Source organism: Anolis sagrei, chromosome 5 (assembly GCF_037176765.1).
Source record: "Anolis sagrei isolate rAnoSag1 chromosome 5, rAnoSag1.mat, whole genome shotgun sequence".
In the NCBI taxonomy this organism is placed as follows: Eukaryota; Metazoa; Chordata; class Lepidosauria; order Squamata; family Dactyloidae; genus Anolis; species Anolis sagrei.
Genome location: NC_090025.1, coordinates 67390694 through 67409234, shown reverse-complemented (window position 1 = coordinate 67409234; position 18541 = coordinate 67390694). Strand labels below are relative to the sequence as shown.

At 42.3% G+C, this 18541-nt stretch overlaps 1 protein-coding gene across 1 annotated transcript in view; it reads right to left on the bottom strand.

The window, feature by feature from the left end:
• The window catches only part of CYP4V2 (cytochrome P450 family 4 subfamily V member 2), a 33755-nt gene extending 16708 nt beyond the window's left edge, over positions 1–17047 (bottom strand). Inside the window, exons 1-2 of the mRNA XM_060778601.2 lie at positions 16755–17047; positions 2377–2489 (exon numbers count right to left, since the gene is read on the bottom strand). Coding sequence (XP_060634584.2) covers positions 2377–2489; positions 16755–16965 — 324 coding nt within the window. The 5' untranslated portion in view covers positions 16966–17047. The remainder of the gene's footprint in view (positions 1–2376; positions 2490–16754) is intronic.
• Between the last annotated feature and the right edge of the window lie 1494 nt (positions 17048–18541).

Below are 18541 nucleotides of genomic sequence, written 5' to 3'. Positions count from 1 at the left end.
ACTATTACATCATATTTACTTTGCTGTGTTAGAGTTCTTATTTCCCATGTTCTATGCATGTGACCTTGCCCCTAGTTGCTTGTTTACATCTGCCCCCCCCCCCCCGCCCCAACACACACACATACTTTTGAGAACTTGTACGTTTAACCTAGTTTTTTCTGTAACAGTCAGGCTATGAGCCTCAGAATTTGACAAACTCCTATCTTCAAAAAGACGATCTCCCTACACCACATGACTCAGTTTATAGTCCTCTAGATCAGATTGTGAGGCTTAGCAAAACCATTCTTGACATGAAGCAGACCTAAGTCTACAAAAGCTTATGCTACCAACATTTTTTTCTAAGTTAGTGTCAAAGGTGCAACAAACTCCCCTTGCAAACTGATCCAGACAAACATGGATATGTCTTTGAATTCAAGTGACCTCTCAACATGGGCTACAACTACTATGATTCCCTACTAGCAAGGTTGCCCAGTGACAGATCTGATCCCTCACCATCAAATCGAGACAGCAATGGAAGTCCTAATTAGAGGCTGCAGCTAGGGTTATTATATTTTGTCAGGAGTGGCTGTAGTACACAGAATACATGCTTTGATTGCAGAAGACCTCAACCGCATATCTAGATAGGATTTAGGGCATCTGTGTCCATCAGCATTCAGAAACGGCATTCAGAATTCATTATATACACTGATGAGCCCCCGGTGTCGCAGTGGGTTAAACTCCTGAGCTGGCAGGACTGAAGACCGACAGGTCGCAGGTTCGAATCCAGGGAGAGGTGGATGAGCTCCCTCTACCCGCTCCAGTTCCTCATGCGGGGACATGAGAGAAGCCTCTCACAAGGATGATAAAACATCAAATCATCCAGGCGTCCCCGGCAACATCCTTGCAGATGGCCAATTCTCTCACACCAGAAGCGACTTGCAGTTTCTCAAGTCTCTCCTGACATGACTATATATATATATATACACACACACATACACTGACACTGTATAGAAGAGCTTACTATGTACTTCATGCATGCCAATGCATGAGCAGCAGATAGTGCCTGAGTAGGTACTTCATACACAAGTGGACCAGGGATACCCCATGTACCCCAAAACCTATTTATTTATTTATTTATTTATGACATGCATATGCCGTCCTTCTCACCCCGAAAGGGACTCAGAGTGGCTTATAAGGTATATATACATACAATATATTATATTATATTATTAACATAGTACAATATCAGTATTAAATATTACTATATTGTAATATACCATTATATTGTAATATTATTAGTAATATTACATGTAATATAAATATATAATTATATCATATTATTGTTAGTATTATATTGCATTACATAATAATAATTATAATTATAAATATTGTAATTAACTCCCTGAAACATTCTTTTTTAATTATTTATTTATTTATTTATTTATATCTCACTTTTTGCCCATGGGTAGGATTCAAAGTGGCGTACAATGGTTAAATGACCAAACTACATCACATAAAAATATAACAAAAGCATCATATAGGCAAGTACTAAACAGGAACACATATTACATAAGCCAAATTTGAAAAAAAAAATTAAAACGTTATACCATTAAAACCATTTAAGAAATTCCCTAACCCTCAGGCCATCAAAGTTATCCATTAAAAGTCATTCTTGGGTCCTAAAAGCTCCATAATATTATGGTGGGGACAATGATAGTAGATTAACTCTTTACAAATACCTAGTATGACTCCAGAGAAGAGAGTGAGGACTGAGGAGACAGACGGAAAGAGATCACACAAAATTATGGTTGTTACATCTAATTCTTTATCTCTATTACCCTTACACACATTACTGAAAGTATTAAAATATTACAAATTCCATATATCCTCTATAACAAAAAGAGGAATATTACTGTCATCTAATTTAAAAACCTGATAGTCGTATCTTCTCATATTTTCTGTATCGTTCCATGTTCTTCGTGTCTTCTCCTCCAGCTCTTTATAAGATTGGGGGACTAACTAATTTGGGGATGCATGAGCTAGCAATATGCCATTAAAGCCAGAAGTATGATTATATAACATTTCCAAAAGGGAGGAGACTAGTCAGAACTAAAAAAAAAACCATCAGAAAGGGAGAGGTCTGTTGTTTGGGTAAATTGGTGGATTAATTTTTACATTTGTTCATTAGTCTTTGTACATTTTGTATATAGTTTTGGCTTTGTTAGCTGTTGTATGTGAGTGTTTTATATTAAGAAAAATGCTTGTTTTGTACATTTGATATTGTTTCACTGCATATGTCTTTCTTTGTATGATATATGTTTGCCTCACTGAATTATCTATCTATCTATCTATCTATCTATCTATCTATAAATAAAACAACACCCCAGCTAGACTTACCTCGACAGTATCTGCGTGATAAAGTATCAGGAAAGGAATTGGTCCTACCCAAAGCTTGAACAGTGGGATATTTCGTAATTCTTCGCTGTATGTCATCAGCTGCTGGAAGAAAGCTAGAAAACAGATATCAAGTGTACTTAACAGTTTTCTAATGAGAACATCTTACTCTCTAGGCATGTGGTTCTCCACCTGTGGGTCCCTAGGTGTTTTGGCCTATAACTCCCAGAAATCCCAGCTAGTTAACCAGATGTTAGGATTTCTGGGAGTTGGCCAAAACATCTGGGGACCCACAAGTTGAGAACCACTGCTCTAGGCAAAATTCTCCTATAAATTCAACAGTGACAATAATAATAATAATAATAATAATAATAATAATAATAATAATATCGGGCTTGGCCCCATGTCATAGAATCAAAGAGTTGGAAGAAACCTCATGGGCCATCCGGTCCAACCCCCTGCCAAGAAGCAGGAATATTGCATTCAAATCACCTCTGACAGATGTCCATCCAGCCTCTGTTTAAAAGCTTCCAAAGAAGGAGCCTCCACCACACTCTGGGGCAGAGAGTTCCACTGCTGAATGGCTCTCACAGTCAGGAAGTTCTTCCTCATGTTCAGATGGAATCCCCTTTCTTGTAGTTTGAAGACATTGTTCCTTGTCGTAATCTCCATGGAAGCAGTAAACAAGCTTGCTCCCTCCTTCCTGCGGCTTCCTCTCACATATTTATACATGGCTATCATATCTCCTCTCATCCTTCTCTTCTTCAGGCTAAACATGCCCAGCTCCTTAAGCCGCTCCTCACAGGGCTTGTTCTCCAGACCCTTGATCATTTTAGTCACCCTCCTCTGGACACATTCCAGCTTGTCAATATCTCTCTTGAATTGTGGTGCCCAGAATTGGACACAATATTCCAGTGTAAGCCACTCTGAGTCCCTTCGGGGAGATGGAGGCAGGGTACGAAAATAAAATAATAATAATTATTATTATTATTATTATTGAATTTTATTCATAGACTGCCCTCTCTCCCCAAAGGGACTCAGAGCGGTTTATACACCAAAAGGTAAACATTCAATGCCTCAGATGAGTACTAACACATTAAAAATACATAATAAAGAACAGTAATAACAGTACGCAGAATTAAGTATCGAAGTAAAAAAAATAAAATAGAACAATCCAACAAAACATAATAAACTAAAACATAAGTAAACATTGCCACATATACCATAAAAACAATACATTTGCATTAAAAATGGCTAGCACCAGTGTTCATTTAGGATGTATCCTGTATCAAGTGGGATTAGCCATCATTCCAATGCAGTGATTCTCAACCTGTGGGTCCTCAGATGCTTTGACCTTCAACCCCCAGAAATCCTAACAGCTGACAAACTGGGTGGGATTTCTGGGAGTTGTAGGCCAAAACACCTGGAGACCCACAGGTTGAGAACCACTGTTCCAATGGATTGAAATGTCCTAGTCATCCTTCTCTCCATATGCTAAACCCCACTCTCCAATGCAGATTGCATAGATCAGTGTTTCTCAACCTTCCTAATGTCGTGACCCCCTTCCATTCCTGATGTTGTGGTGACCCCCAACCATAAAATTATTTTCGTTGCTACTTCAACTGTAATTTCGCTACTGTTGTTAATCATAATGTAAATATCTGATAAGCAGGATGTATTTTCATTCACTGGACCAAATTTGGCACAATACTCAATACGCCCACATTTGAATACTGGTGAGGTTGGGGAAGGGGCTGATTTTGTCATTTGGGAGTTGTTGCTGGGATTTATAGTTCACCTATAATCAAAGAGCATTCTGAACTCCATCAATGATGGAATTGAACAAAACTCCAATGACCAACAAAAAATACTGGAATGTTTTGGTGGACATTGACCTTGAGTTTTGGAGTTGTGGTTCACCTACATCCTGAGAGCACTGTGGACTCAAACAATGAAGGATCTGGACCGAACTTTCCACAAATACTTAATACACCCAAATGTGAACACTGGTGATTCGGTTTGGTTATTTGGGGTGCTGATTCTGAAAACTGCATTGGATAGACCACATCACCATTTTTCTACCTCAGCATTCAAAAAGGCCAAAAGTAATGCCATGACAGCGAGATTAGTGGAATCAGTACTTCTTTTAGGTTTCCCCAGGATGGACAAAGCTCCTACCTTTCACCACTCCACTCAGAATAGGGAATGATTATGTGCTGTCACATGCTGGGCCTGTACATAAAGACTGTAGACAGGACATAAATTCTGTGTGCCCAACGGGACGCCGAGGCTGCCTCAGATTAAAGGCCTTTGGATTTCCTTAAACAGAGTCTTTAGATTGCTTAAAGGTTCAACAAAGTTCTTTATTATTGAAATCAAACAGGTACTTCAAGGCTTTCTCAATAGTCTATTGGCTCTCTCAATCTTGTCCACAGGGGACAGGCACTATCTTCATAACTGTATTTTAACTAATGGGGAAATCCTTAACCTCTTATCTGGGCAGTCTGTCTTTGCCTCTGTTGGCATGAAGCCGCTACACCTGGTACCAACTGCTTCTGGCTGCCAGGAGTGACCCTTACCAAGGAGAGCTTTGTAGACTTCCAGGGGAAAAGAAGGTGTTCAGGTTTCCGTGATGGCTGGCTGAAGTGCTGTGGGACCGGATTCCCTCAGCAAAGAAGCTGTAAGGCTGTAAAATCCTCAGCAAAAGAGCTGTGCTGGGACTGCATCTCTCTGGCCAAGCTATGGGGCTGTATATCCCCGGCCAAGCTGTAGAAGACGAAGCTTTCTACAGGAGCTCTTGGTTTTATGTCCTGTATGAAAGGCTTCTCTGTCTGGACTGACCCAAAATGGCTCCTATTCCCTCCAAAACCCAAAAGGGGGGCAGGACCAGGGGAACCTAATGATAATTGACAGGTCATAGATCCAATAAATGCAAACTAAGGAAAGTCATCTAACTGCAAAGGCATAGAACTTTAAAATACATGCAGTAATCAACAAATAGCAAGATAAGCAGGAGCTCCTGGTGTGGCTGTACCAGAACAGATTCCTTTCAAAAATACTCATAGATCAGTTGATAACTTGACTCAAGATTTGGGGGGGGGGGGGGGGGTTGCCTAAAGTTTATAGTACAGGGTAGTACAGGGTAGTTTCAGATATGAGATTTCATCATTCCTTGTTAGGATTGGCAATTACAGCACCATATACATAAGCTCATAAACTATTTATGCCATATGAATACACTACATTATTTCAGATGAAGGGATTACACCAAATCAATGGACAGCAAGACAGTGCTAGTGATCCTGTTGGTGTTTTTGTTGCCTGCTCCATAACTGAAATTATTGAGATGTATGGGGGGAAAGAAACTTTTCAAAGGGTCAAACCTTCTAAATGGGCTCCCACAAGTTCAGTTATCATTTCCCTTCAGTCGTTTTCTCTAACTCAGTAGTTCTCAACCTTTTTTTTTTTAACCAGGAAGCACTTTAACCAGGGACCACTCTCCAATATTAGTACCAAAAGGGTTACGAATCAATTTTTGGTGAACTTTAGATTCGGTTTGGTTATTTGGGGTGCTGATTCCAACAATTGCATTGGATAGACCACATCAGCTCTAGTTTCTGAAACATAACATATGCCTTCTAGTAGTCACCATCTGCTCGACCACAGAAAACCATATTTAATAATCTAGAGCTGATGTGGTCTACCCAATGCAATTTTCTGAATCAGCATCCCAAATAACCACAAGAACAGGCCTAAAAATGAAGACATGAAGAAAAAAATTCCATTGAGCTGTAGTAACCATGGGGCCACGGACCATATTTTAGTTCTTGTGGACCACTAGTGGGCTATGGACCACAGGCTGGGAAAAACTGTTCTAACTTATGTATATGCTGCTATGCTCAATACTTGTGAAGGTTGGAGATTATGGTAAAGCCACATGAGTGGACGTAACATCATGCAGGAAGATGGACACCTAACAATGGCATACTGTACCAGAAATGCATACCTCTCTGATCAATTCTGAAGGAAAAATCGGCTTGAAAGGTCAGAAAAAAATTTTTATAGAACAATAAACTGTTCTAAGTCCTTTTTACAACTGTTTTGTGTTTTTTCCAGTACTCAATATTGTATTTTGCTATAATTTCTCATTCCTAAATGCTCTAATATATGTGTGTATCAAGGTTTAAATAGGCACATAAATAAAACATTCCTTCCAAAAGCAATGTCAAGGTTGAGGTTCAATTCCCAGGGGTCAAGTTTTTCAAATTAATACTTGTTTACAGATCTGAAAATGTTAACTGTCTCGGGTGTTAGTACAAAATTGCATTTGCAAGAGAATAGGGTACCAGCTGAGTGTGATAGAAAGGAAAGGTCAATCCTTTGAAATAATTTTAGTAATTCGTCACACACTTACAATAGATTTCTAACACAGAAAATATAGCTAACAGAATAACAGAACAAGCTGTGACATATTCTGGACAACAAGTCCCTTGAGTCTTAGTCAGCATTACCAACCCGGAGAGATTATTGCAGCTGTGGTTCAAAAGATCTAAGAGGCACCAGGCTGCCTCGTCATACTCCATCACCTTTGGAAAACTAAGCATAATTGCCTCTGGTATCATTACAGTTGATTAATAGTGCTATAAAACAGTCTACTCAACAGACTCTTGTTCACTGGGTAAATTATGGCCAAAATCCTTTTGAGGCTCAACAGCCAAACTGGTTCAAGGAAAGCATTTTGAGAGAGAGTCACATATGGCACTGGAGCATCTACTAGAACAGCGTTTCTCAACCTGGGGTTGGGACCCCTGGAGGGGTAGTGAGGGGGTGTCAGAGGGGTCACCAAAGCCCATCAGAAAACACGGTATTTTCTGTTGGTCATGGGGTTCTGTGTGGGAAGTTTGGCCCAATCCTATTGTTGGTGGAGTTCAGCGTCCTTTGATTGTAGGTGAACTATAAATCATAGCAACTACAACTCCCAAATGTCAGGGTCTCTTTTCCCCCAAACTCTGCCAGTGTTCACATTTGGGCATATTGAGTATTTGTGCCAAATTTGTCCAGATTCATCATTGTTTGAGCCCACAGTGCTCTCAGGATGTAAATGAACTACAACTCCAAAACTCAAGGTCAATGCCTGCCAAACCCTTCCAGTATTTTCTGTTGGTCATGGGAGCTCTGTGTGCCAAGTTTGGTTCAATTCCATCATTGGTGGAGTTCAGAATGCTCTTTGATTGTAGTTGAACTATAAATCCCAGCAACTACAACTCCCAAATGACAAAATCAATCCCCTCAACCCCACCAGTATTCAAATTTGGGAGTATCGGGTATCTGGGTTTTTTTTATTCTTTTTATTATACACAGACACAACCATAATTATTATCTCTTTTTTCCTTTTCAATTCCCTTCTCTCTCCCCACACCCACCCCTCCCCCTTCAACACAGCCCTATATTCCAGAATATCAAGGCAGAAAATCCCACAATATCTGCTTTGAACTGGGTTATCTGAGTCCAGACTCAGATAATGTGGGATTTCCTGCCTTGATATTCTGGGATATTCTGGAAGGGCCCCCTGTTGACAACTTAATTATTTTGTTTTGGGTATCTATGCCAAATGTGGTCCAGTGAATGAAAATACATTCTGCATATCAGATATTTACATTACAACTCATAACAGTAGCAAAATTATAGTTGTGAAGTAGCAATGAAAATAATGTTATGTTGAGGGCACCACAACATGAGGAACTGTATTAAGGGGTCACGGGATTTAAGAAGGCTGAGAACCACTTTACTAGAATGATTACCTTTGTCGGATCCATATGTACACAGGCAAAATAAATACATTTATCTCTGGAAAATATTCCCCATGCTGCATTTAGGTTTTATAAAAGCTTCCTTCGCCACAAAATGGCATCACAAAAAGGTGTTTTTTTTCAACAGGGGTTTTTTTTTACAACAAAGCGACAGAAAAAGCAGTTCAATACACAGTAACGTTATATACTAATTACTGTATTTACTAATTTAGCACCAAAACATTGAAATTTATTGAAACAATTGTGGATCCAAGCAGGAGACAGATTACATTGGATAATACAGAATGTTGGATGAGTGAAGGTTGGATAAGTGAGACTCTACTACACCTGAATATGTGAAACAAAAAGATTCAATACGAGCGTGGGCAATCCCATCAGGTCAATGCAGCAGCAGTGGAGGGGCTTTGCCTTTTGGAATCGAAGCCAAAGGGCCAATTTAACCACAGGACTTAAAGAAAGCTCTATCGCTTTGCTTCATTGCTTTCAGCCAGTCTTCACATACAATTCAAATTGCCATGTCTCTCCCAGTTCACAATTCCAATAGGATGAGGCAGAGGTTTAAAAAAAAAACCTTTGAAGCCACAAGATGGTTATCTACACTCTGGAGCAGGGTGTACTTGCATGTTAGTTTTGAGCCTTTAAGAACAGGAAATAAATATATGTCATATAGAATTATTAGGGCTTACATATTTTTAAAGAAGCAAATGGACTACTGATTCAGACTTCTAAAAGTTACAATTTGCATAGAAGTACAGCACTGTCGGGTACTAAGGACCCCCTTGATGGAGCATTTTTCTGAATGAAGCAGAGAGTGTTTGAGGACTGGGACATCCGTAGGGATATCAAGGTGCTTATTTATAAAGCTATTGTCCTCCCAACCCTGCTTTATGCCTGCGAAACATGGACTGTCTACACACATCACATAAAACTCCTGGAACAATTCCATCAGCGCTGGCTCTGGAAAATCCTGCAAATCTCTTGGGAAGACAAGCAGACAAATGTCAGTGTGCTGGAAGAAGCAAAGACCACTAACACTGAAGTGATGGTCCTCTGCCATCAACTCCACTGGACCGGCCACGTTGTCCGGATGCCCGATCACCCTCTCCCAAAGCAGTTGCTCTACTCCGAACTCAAGAATGGAAAACGGAATGTTGGCAGGTAGGAAAAGAGATTTAAAGACGGGTTCAAAGCCAACCTTAAAATCTCTGGCATAGACACTGAGAACTGGGAAGCCCTGACCCTTGAGTGCTCCAGCTGGAGGTCAGCTGTGACCAGCAGTGCTGCAGAATTTGAAGAGGCACGAATGGAGGGGGAAAGAGAGAAACATGCCAAGAGGAAGACGTGTCAAGCCAACTCCAACTGGGATCACCTTCTACCTGGAAATCGATGCCCTCACTGTGGGAGACGATGCAGATCAAGAATAGGGCTCCACATCACCTACGGACCCACCCTGGTTTGGGAGGATTACTCTACTCGGACAATGAGGGATTGCCTAAGTAATACTAAGGAATATACTCAAACTAGGAAATTGTTTTGAGTAAGTTCCTACCCTACTATTTCATAAGCTCCTATCCTACTAGTGTACTTATCTCCCAAGATAAGGTATCTGAAGTATTTGCTTTGCTCTCTTCATGCTCTCAACAGAATACAGCACTGTTTGGTCTTACATAAACTGTAATTCAAAACACAGTGAGGGCCAAAGCACATTTAAAATAGAGCTAGTCACATCGTTTAGTTCGCTGTAAACAAGAATCACAGCATGGGGAGTAAAAGGAGTTCTTTTGTTACTCCAACACCTGCTGCAACCTGTATTCTGATGGCAATCTGATAAGGCCAAATAAAGATCAATTCAAACTACCATCATTATTGAGCAATGAAAAATTGTGGTGGCAGATGTACCAATCTGAATGGGAAAGAGAGAAGGAAGGAAACAATTTCAACTATTTTGTTCCCTCACTATGAATTCGTGTGTGGACTAGGAACCATGTTCGAACTCCAGAATAAAAATGGTGCTTTTTGTTGCTGCTAGTGATCGCTGTGAACGTTATGTGTACTTTGCATTAGTTAAATAGAAATCGCATTGAAAGAAGTAATTGGTCACGTGCAGTATGGTCCATATAATATAGCTGGGTGATTCTGGCAACTTTAGTTCAAAGGAGTCACTTCTTCAAACTCTGATCTGAAGAGATCAGAGCACCTGATGTGTTTTTTGTTGGAGCAAGCAAGGAATCAGTGTGTGTGTGTGTGTGAACTGTAAAATAAGATGCATGAAGCTAATTGGTCTGGCAATGCTCAGGGAGCAGGCTGAGCCTGGGACTTTTGGATACTGTTACATTTTTGTTCAGGCTTGAGCTATGTAGGTGCACAGAGAGAGAAGAAGTGAGAAACAGCAAGAGACACAGAGTTTGGAGTGTGCTCTTACCTTATGAGCTGCTGAAGGTGTTTATCCACATGGACAAAGAAAGACCTTTTTGAACTTCTCATAAAAGGGCATTATGTGGGTTGGTGCAACTGATCACATTGTACATATGTTGTTCTGGATTTATGAAGAGTAAATTACTTGTTATTTACTGTCCATCTGCATGGCATATTTTCTTTCTCTGGCAAGGCAGTGTGCAAGCTGATCAAATGCGTTGTATTTACTTTTAAAGTAGTTGTTATACTCCAGACACCATTGAGCCTTTGAGACCACTTTCACTGCCCAGGCTCACTGCTGTGGAATCCTATGAATTATAGTTTAGTGAGGCACCAGCTCCCTCTGGCAGTGAAAACTAAAGACTATATAAACCTACAACTCCCATGATACCATACCACTGAGCCAAGGCAGTGAAAGTGATGTCAAGCTGCATTAATTGTTCAAAGTAAATGCAAGTTTGGGGAAATAAAAATCTGCCCAGGATGTGCCTAGAACAAATGCAGTTCAACACCACTTTAATTCTGGCAGTGAGGGCTAAAGATCATAGAAAATGGCAACTCCCAGGATATCAGATAATTGAGCCATGGCAGTGAAAGTAGTGTCAAACTGCATTCATTCTCCATGTAGATGCACCATTGGAAGGAATAATAACACAACTGCACTTAAAACGTTATTTTTACAGATAGTCACCAAGGCACACACAATACAGGTTCTGTAGGATTGTTCTTAAGTTGCATTTGTATGTAAATCGTAACAAGTACATTTTTAAAGTGTAACTCCAGCAGTAAATGTGTGTGTGTATGTGTGGTTTGGATAGAATAGGGAATAGTGTTTGTTTTGCTATCTGTGTCAGAGTTCTGAAGATTTCACCTCACTTTCTGTCCCTGTAATAACTAGATTTTGACAAATTGGGCTTGTTGTGAAAAGAAGGATGGGTGGAGACACTTTTTTGACATGATAATAACTCTTCTAGGAATGGATTTCCCTTCTGAGGGGTAGATTTCTCTCGCTTCCTGTTGTCTAACCCTTGTTCTTAACTACAAACTGTTTGAAAGTCAGATGTTTGTAACTCGGGGACTGCCTGTATCTGATAAGCTTTCATATACCTAAGAAATGAAGTTTTGTCTCTTTTGTCTATATCTTTGTGTGCCATTTCAGGCTGGATATACACTGCCATATAATCCAGATTGTCAATGCAAATAACACTATGTAACAAAATTTGAAATACAAAATGTTCTGTTCCAGTTTCGAAAGTGTTATTTCCTGTTTAATTGTGCAGCACTTACTTCGAGAGTTGTTCTACTCCAGAAACTTTGTTTTTTGTTTTGCATTTTTGTTGTTATACGTATTTCTGTTTTTCAAAGCAGTTCCATTCACAATGTCTTTTGCTTAGAAAAATTAAAAAGAATGGCTTTTTTTCTTTTTCTAATCTATTTGTCTTTCTCATCAATCTTTTTTCTTCCTATATTGTCTCATCTTTCTGTCCTTCTCTTCTTTTTTTTGGAAACAGATAGCAAATACTCCCACCAAAAGCCCTCCTCTGCTGTGATTGGCTGGCCTCTCAGCCAAAAGGAGGGCTGTGTCTGAGATGCCAAGCGGGGAGGGGAGAGCAGGCATGCTCGGCGCATATGTGGGTGACTGAGAGCGTTCAAGGCTGGAGGGAGGCACATGCCAGCTAGTCCCTTCAAGGCATGGGGGTTCTGTGTGGGAAGTTAGGCCCAATTCTATCATTGGTGGGGTTCAGAATGCTATTTCACTGTAGGTGAACTATAAATCACAGCAACTATCAAGATTATTAAGATCGTCTGGAGAGGCCCTGCTCTCGGTCCCACCGGCCTCGCAAGCGCGTCTGGTGGGGACGAGGGACAGGGCCTTCTCGGTGGTGGCCCCTCGACTCTGGAACTCTCTCCCACTGGAGATCAGAACCGCCCCTTCTATCCTGACATTCAGGAAGCAGGTAAAGACGTGGCTATGGAGAAAGGCATTCGACAAGTGAGCCGACACCCTGAGATATGGATGGAGGATGATGAACACCGATTTTAGTGGGACGACTGACCATTGTATTTATTGAATGTAATTACTGTTTTAATGTTTTAGTGTTTTATTGTAATATGAATTATGATGTTTTATTGACTGTATGAGATATTATGGTTGGAAACCGGTCTGAGTCCCTCAAGAGAGGTGAGCAGGTCGGTATACAAAACTTTTAAATAAATAAATAAATAACTACACCTTCCAAATACCAAGGCCTATTTTCCCCAAACCCCACCAGTGTTCATATTTGGGCATATTGAGTATTCATCAAGTTTGGTCCAGATTCATCATTGTTTGAGTCCACAGTGCTCTCTGGATGTAAGCGAACTACAACTCCAAAACCCAAGGTCAATCCCCACCAAACCCTTCCAATATTTTCTATTGGTCATGGGAGTTCTGTGTGCCAAGTTTGGTTTAATTCCATCGTTGCTGTAGTTCAGAATGCTCCTTGATTGTAGGTGAACTATAAATCCCAGCAACTACAACTCCCAAATGATAAAATCAATCCCGCCCCAACCCTACCAGTGAATGAAAATACATCCTGCATATCAAATATTTACTTTACAATTCATAACAGTAGCAAAACTACAGTTATGAAATAGCAACGAAAATAATTTTATGGTTTGGGCTCAACTGTATTAAGGAGTCGCAACGTTGGGAAGCTTGAGATCCACTGATCTAATCCAAGCCCTGCCAAGAAAACCATGGAACAGGAGCAAAGGGAAGAAGCTATGTCGTTGTTAGACCTTGGACTTCATACAAACAAGACTGTTTCTGTGGGTTTTGCAATTAGTGCAAAATCCACAGACTTCGAGCCCTTCCACACAGAATATCAAGGCAGAAAATCCCACATTATCTGAGCATGGACTCAGCTAACCCATCACAAAGCAGATATTGTGGGATTTTCTGCCTTGATATTCTGGGATATACGGCTGTATGGAAGGGCCCTCCATTGCCAGGACATGTATTTGCTGTGGATAAGAAGAGGCATTTAAGAGTTCAACCCAAATAGTTCAGCAGATTTCCCTGATTAGCCTACTTATTTCATGTACAAGGTGCACCCTGTAAGTACTGTGTGGTCTTTGGAGGAGAAGTTGGGGTTAAAGGTATTCATCAGACGCTTGGTGCATTAGTTGCTATCAAGGTAGCCAATTGAAACATTCACACCTAGCTCCAGCAGACAAGAGTTCTTTCTCCCATCCTGGACATTTTAGAGATATACAAACCCCATTTTCCTAGTTTCCAACAGACCTCGCAACCTCTAAGGATGCCTGCCATAGATGCGGGCGAAACGTCAGGAGAGAATGCTTCTGGAACATGGCCATACAGCCCGGAAAACTCACAGCAGCCCAGTTACTAAATCATTTGCTATAGAAGTCTTCAACTGGCATAAAAACAAACAGAGTGCCATCAAAACAACTTGTACTTGGCTGAGAACTGCACAGTGGGAAACGTCTTGATGTAACCCATCTTCATGATAAAGGCAATGAGAAGAAAGCAGGAAAAAACAAAAAGAAACTTCTGCCAATTGTGGAAAGCATTGTCCTTTGTGGTCAACATAAACTGGCTCAAAGAGGGAGCAAAGGTTCAGGACCTATTACCTGTGAAGGACCCATTGCACAATAGTGGTAATTACCAGGCCTTGTTGAGATATAGATCAGGAGACACTGGCCTCAAAAGTCATCTCGGGGGGGGGGGGGGGTTGAACCCCTGCCACATTGCATATATAGTGTTATCTGCTTTGAGCTGGATGATATGGGTCAACACTGCCATGTCAGCATGCTGGAAGGAGCAAAGACCACCAGCATTGAAGCGATGCTCCTCAACCATCAACTCCACTGAACTGGCCATGTTGTCCGAATGCCCGATCACCATCTCCCAGAACAGTTACTCTGTTTCGAACTCAAGAACGGAAAACGGAATGTTGGAGGACAGGAAAATAAATTTAAAGATGGGCTCAAAGCCAACCTTGAAAACTGTGGCACAGACACCGAGAACCGGGGAGCCCTGGCCCTTGAGCGCTCTAACTGGAGGTCAGCTGTGACCAGCAGTGCTGTAGAATTCGAAGAGGCACAAATGGAGGGCAAAAGGGAGAAACGTGCCAAGAGGAAGGTGCATCAAGCCAATTCTGTCTGGAAACCGATGCCTTCACTGCGAGAGAACATGTGGATTGAGAATAGGGCTCCACAGCCACCTACGGACCCACCGCCAAGACACCACATCTGGAAGACCATCATCCTCAAGCTATGAGGGGTCGCCTAAGTAAGTTAAGTAAGTACAACTGAGGGCACTTCCTCACAGCCCTATATCTCAGAATATCAAGGCAGAAAATCCCACAATATCTGTTTTGAACTGGGTTATCTGAGTCCACACTCATGGGATGGAACCTTGTGCCTGGGCCCGGTCCTGTTCAACATCTTTATTAGTGACTTAGATGAAGGGCTAAAAGGCATGATCATCAAGTTTTCAGACGACACCAAATTGGGAGGGAGAGCCAATACTCCAGAAGACAGGAGCAGAATTCAAAACAATCTGAACAGATAACAGAGATGGGCCAAAACTAACAAAATGAAGTTCAACAGGGATAAATGCAAGATACTCCACTTTGGCTGAAAAAATGAAATGCAAAGATACAAAATGGGGGGCAATGCCTGGCTCGAGAGCAGTACGTGTGAAAAAGATCTTGGAGTCCTCATGGAGAAGTTAAACATGAGGCAACAATGTGATGCGGCGGCAAAAAAAGCCAATGGGATTTTGGCCTGCATCAATAGGAGTCAAGTGTCTAGATCCAGGGAAATCATACTACCCTTCTATTCTATCTTGGTTAGACCACAACTTGAATATTGTGTCCAATTCTGGGCACCACAATTAAAGAGAGATGTTGACAAGCTGCAATGTGTCCAGAGGAGGGAAACTAAAATGATCAAAGATCTGGAGAACAAGCCCTATGAGGAGCAGCTTAAAGAGCTGGGCATGTTTAGCCTGCAGAAGAGAAGACTGAGAGGAGACATGATAACCATGTATAAATATGTGATAGAAAGGCATAGGGAGGAGGGAGGGAGCTTGTTTACTTCTGCCCTGGAGACTTACTTGGGCAATCCCTCGTTGTCCGAGGATAGTCTTCCAGGATCAGTGTAAAGGAGCCCCCGGTGGTGCAGTGGGTTAAACCCCTGTGCCAGTAGGACTGAAGACCAACAGGTCACAGGTTTGAATCCGGGGAGAGGCGGATGAGCTCCCTCTATCAGCTCCAGCTCCTCATGCGGGGACATGAGAGAAGCCTCCCACAAGGATGATAAAAACATAAAATCATCCGGGTGCCTCTGGGCAACGTCCTTGCAGACGGCCAATTCTCTCACACCAGAAACAACTTGCAGTTTCTCAAGTCACTCCTGACACGACAAAAAAAAGTGTAATGGTAGGTGACTGTGGAGCCCTAATCTTGATTTGCATCTTCTCCCACAGGGAGGGCATTGGTTTCCAGGTGGAAGGTGGTCCTGGTCGGGGTTGGCTTGGCATGTTTCTCTCTTTCGCCCTCCATTTGTGCCTCTTCAAATTCTACGCCACTGCTGGTCACAGCTAACCTCCAGCTGGAACGCTCATGGGCCAGGGCTTCCCAGTTCTCAGTGTCTATGCCCAAGTTTTTAAAGTTGGCCAACCTTAAGCCAACCTGAAGACTAGGACGCAATGGAGCAATGGCTTCAAAGGACAAGAAAGGACATTCCAGCTGAACATTAGGAAGAACTCCCTGACTGTGCGAGCTGTTCAGCAGTGGAACTCTCTGCCCTGGAGTGTGGTGGTGGCTTTTAAACAGAGGCTGTGGGGAGTGCTTTGGATGCAATTTTCCTACTTCTTGGGAGGGTTGGACTGGATGGCCCATGGAGGTCTCTTCCAACTCTAGGATTCTATGATATTCTGGGATATAAGACTGTGTGGAAGGGCCCTATGTTCAAAGCAGGACATTATCAACATCCGGTGTCTATGAAGACTGCTCCTTCCCGCCTGGGTCAACTCTTGGCCAATTTATCTCGCCGCCCATCCTGCCTCTGCCTGAAGCTCAAAGGACTGGGATTAAGAGAGAGAGAGAGAGAGAGAGAGAGACTCAGGATCGCGCCTGCCTTTACCTTCGCCTTGCTTCTCAAAGAGCAGCGCATTGCCCAGCAGCGGGTAGCAAGGGCTGATGCCAGGGATGGGCTTCAAGACTCTCCATCGGTGGAAGACGTCCAAGAGGAAGCGGGAGAAGGCGAGGGCCAGCAGGCCGGCCAGCAGGGCACCCGCCCCGGCTCCCCAAGCCCAGAGACGCCCGCCCTCCGGCCACCAAGCCGAAGAAGCCATGCCTCCTCCGCCGGAAAGGCCGAGGCCACGATTGCGCTCTGGCTGGACTCGCCTTTGCAGAAAGTGAAAGCCCTGAGGCGGACGGGGCGGGGTCTCCCTTGGAGGGGCGTGGCCACGGGGCTGAAGTGAGCCAATGGAAGGATGCACTCGGCGGGAGGGCGGGGATAGAACGGCTCAGTACCTTCTGTTTCATCAATCTGAATGGTCTGTTTATGTTTCACAGCATCTGACAACAAAGCCTTCTCCATGTTGCCCTCTTGTATATGTGACTCGCTTAGGGACCCAGCAATGCACAGTTTAGGAGTTTTGTAAGGATAGCATTAAAAATATCCTTTGTCTGAGTTGTAGGTTTTTCAGGCTATATTTCTGTTTTATTGACTACTAGCTGTCCCCTGCCACACGTTGCTGTGGCCCACGTGGGGGTTCTGTGTGGTAGGTTTGGCCCAATTCTGTCGTTGGTGGAGTTCAGAATGCTCTGTGATTGTAAGTGAACTATAAATCCCAGCAACTACAACTCCCAAATGTCAAGATTCTATTTTTCCCAAACTCCACCAGTGTTCACATTTGGACAGATTGAGTATTGGTCCAGATCCATCATTGTTTGAGACCACAGTGACCTCTGGATGTAGGTGAACTACAACTCCAAAACCAAAGGACACTGCCCACCAAACCCTTCCAGTATTTTCCGTTGGTCATGGGAGTCCTGTGTGCCAAGTTTGGTTCAATTCCATTGTTGGTGGAATTCAGAATGCTCTTTGATTGTAGGTGAACTATAAATCCCAGCAACTACAACTCCCAAATGACAAAATCATTTTTTTGAGTGGACATACATTGCTTTAGTTGGTGTCTTGTGTCCAGATTTGGTGTCAATTCGTCCAGTAGTTTTTGAGTTCTGTTAATCCCACAAACGAACATTACATTTTTATTTATATAGACTAGCTGTCCCCTGCCACACGTTGCTGTGGCCCAGTCTGATGATCTGGAAAATAAAGTAATGAGAAACTGTTGGTGCCTAACATATGTAATTTTTATGCTTGTAGGTAAGCAGTATTTCTTGCTGCTTCTTTGTCAGTGTTGATGTGGAGAGTGTCTGGTTTGCCCACTCTGGAACATGCAACATATAATTGTCCTTCTTTAGGGGTCCCTTTCACATCTATGATATTATATCTGTGTGTGTGAATCATGTATATCTATCTATACAGGGGCGGCTCAACCCGTTACGCAAAGTAAGCATTTGCAGTATAGTTGATTTTGCCCAGGGGCGCTCTTGAGGCGCTCTTGGGGGGAAATAGACCTTGACATATGCAAGTTGTAGTTACTAGGATGAATAGGTCACCTACAATCAAAGAGCATTCTGAACTCCACCAACAATGGAATTGAACCAAATATGGCACACAGAACTCCCACGACGAACAGAAAATATATATCAGTGATTGGTTGCCGGGGGGGGGGGGGGGATACTCTTTGCTTACCATTGAAAATTACCTAGGGCTACCTCTGTATCTATATCTATGGCTGGATGGCTCTTTGTCAGGAGGGTTTTGATTATGTTTCCTTGCCCTGGTGAAGGGAGTTG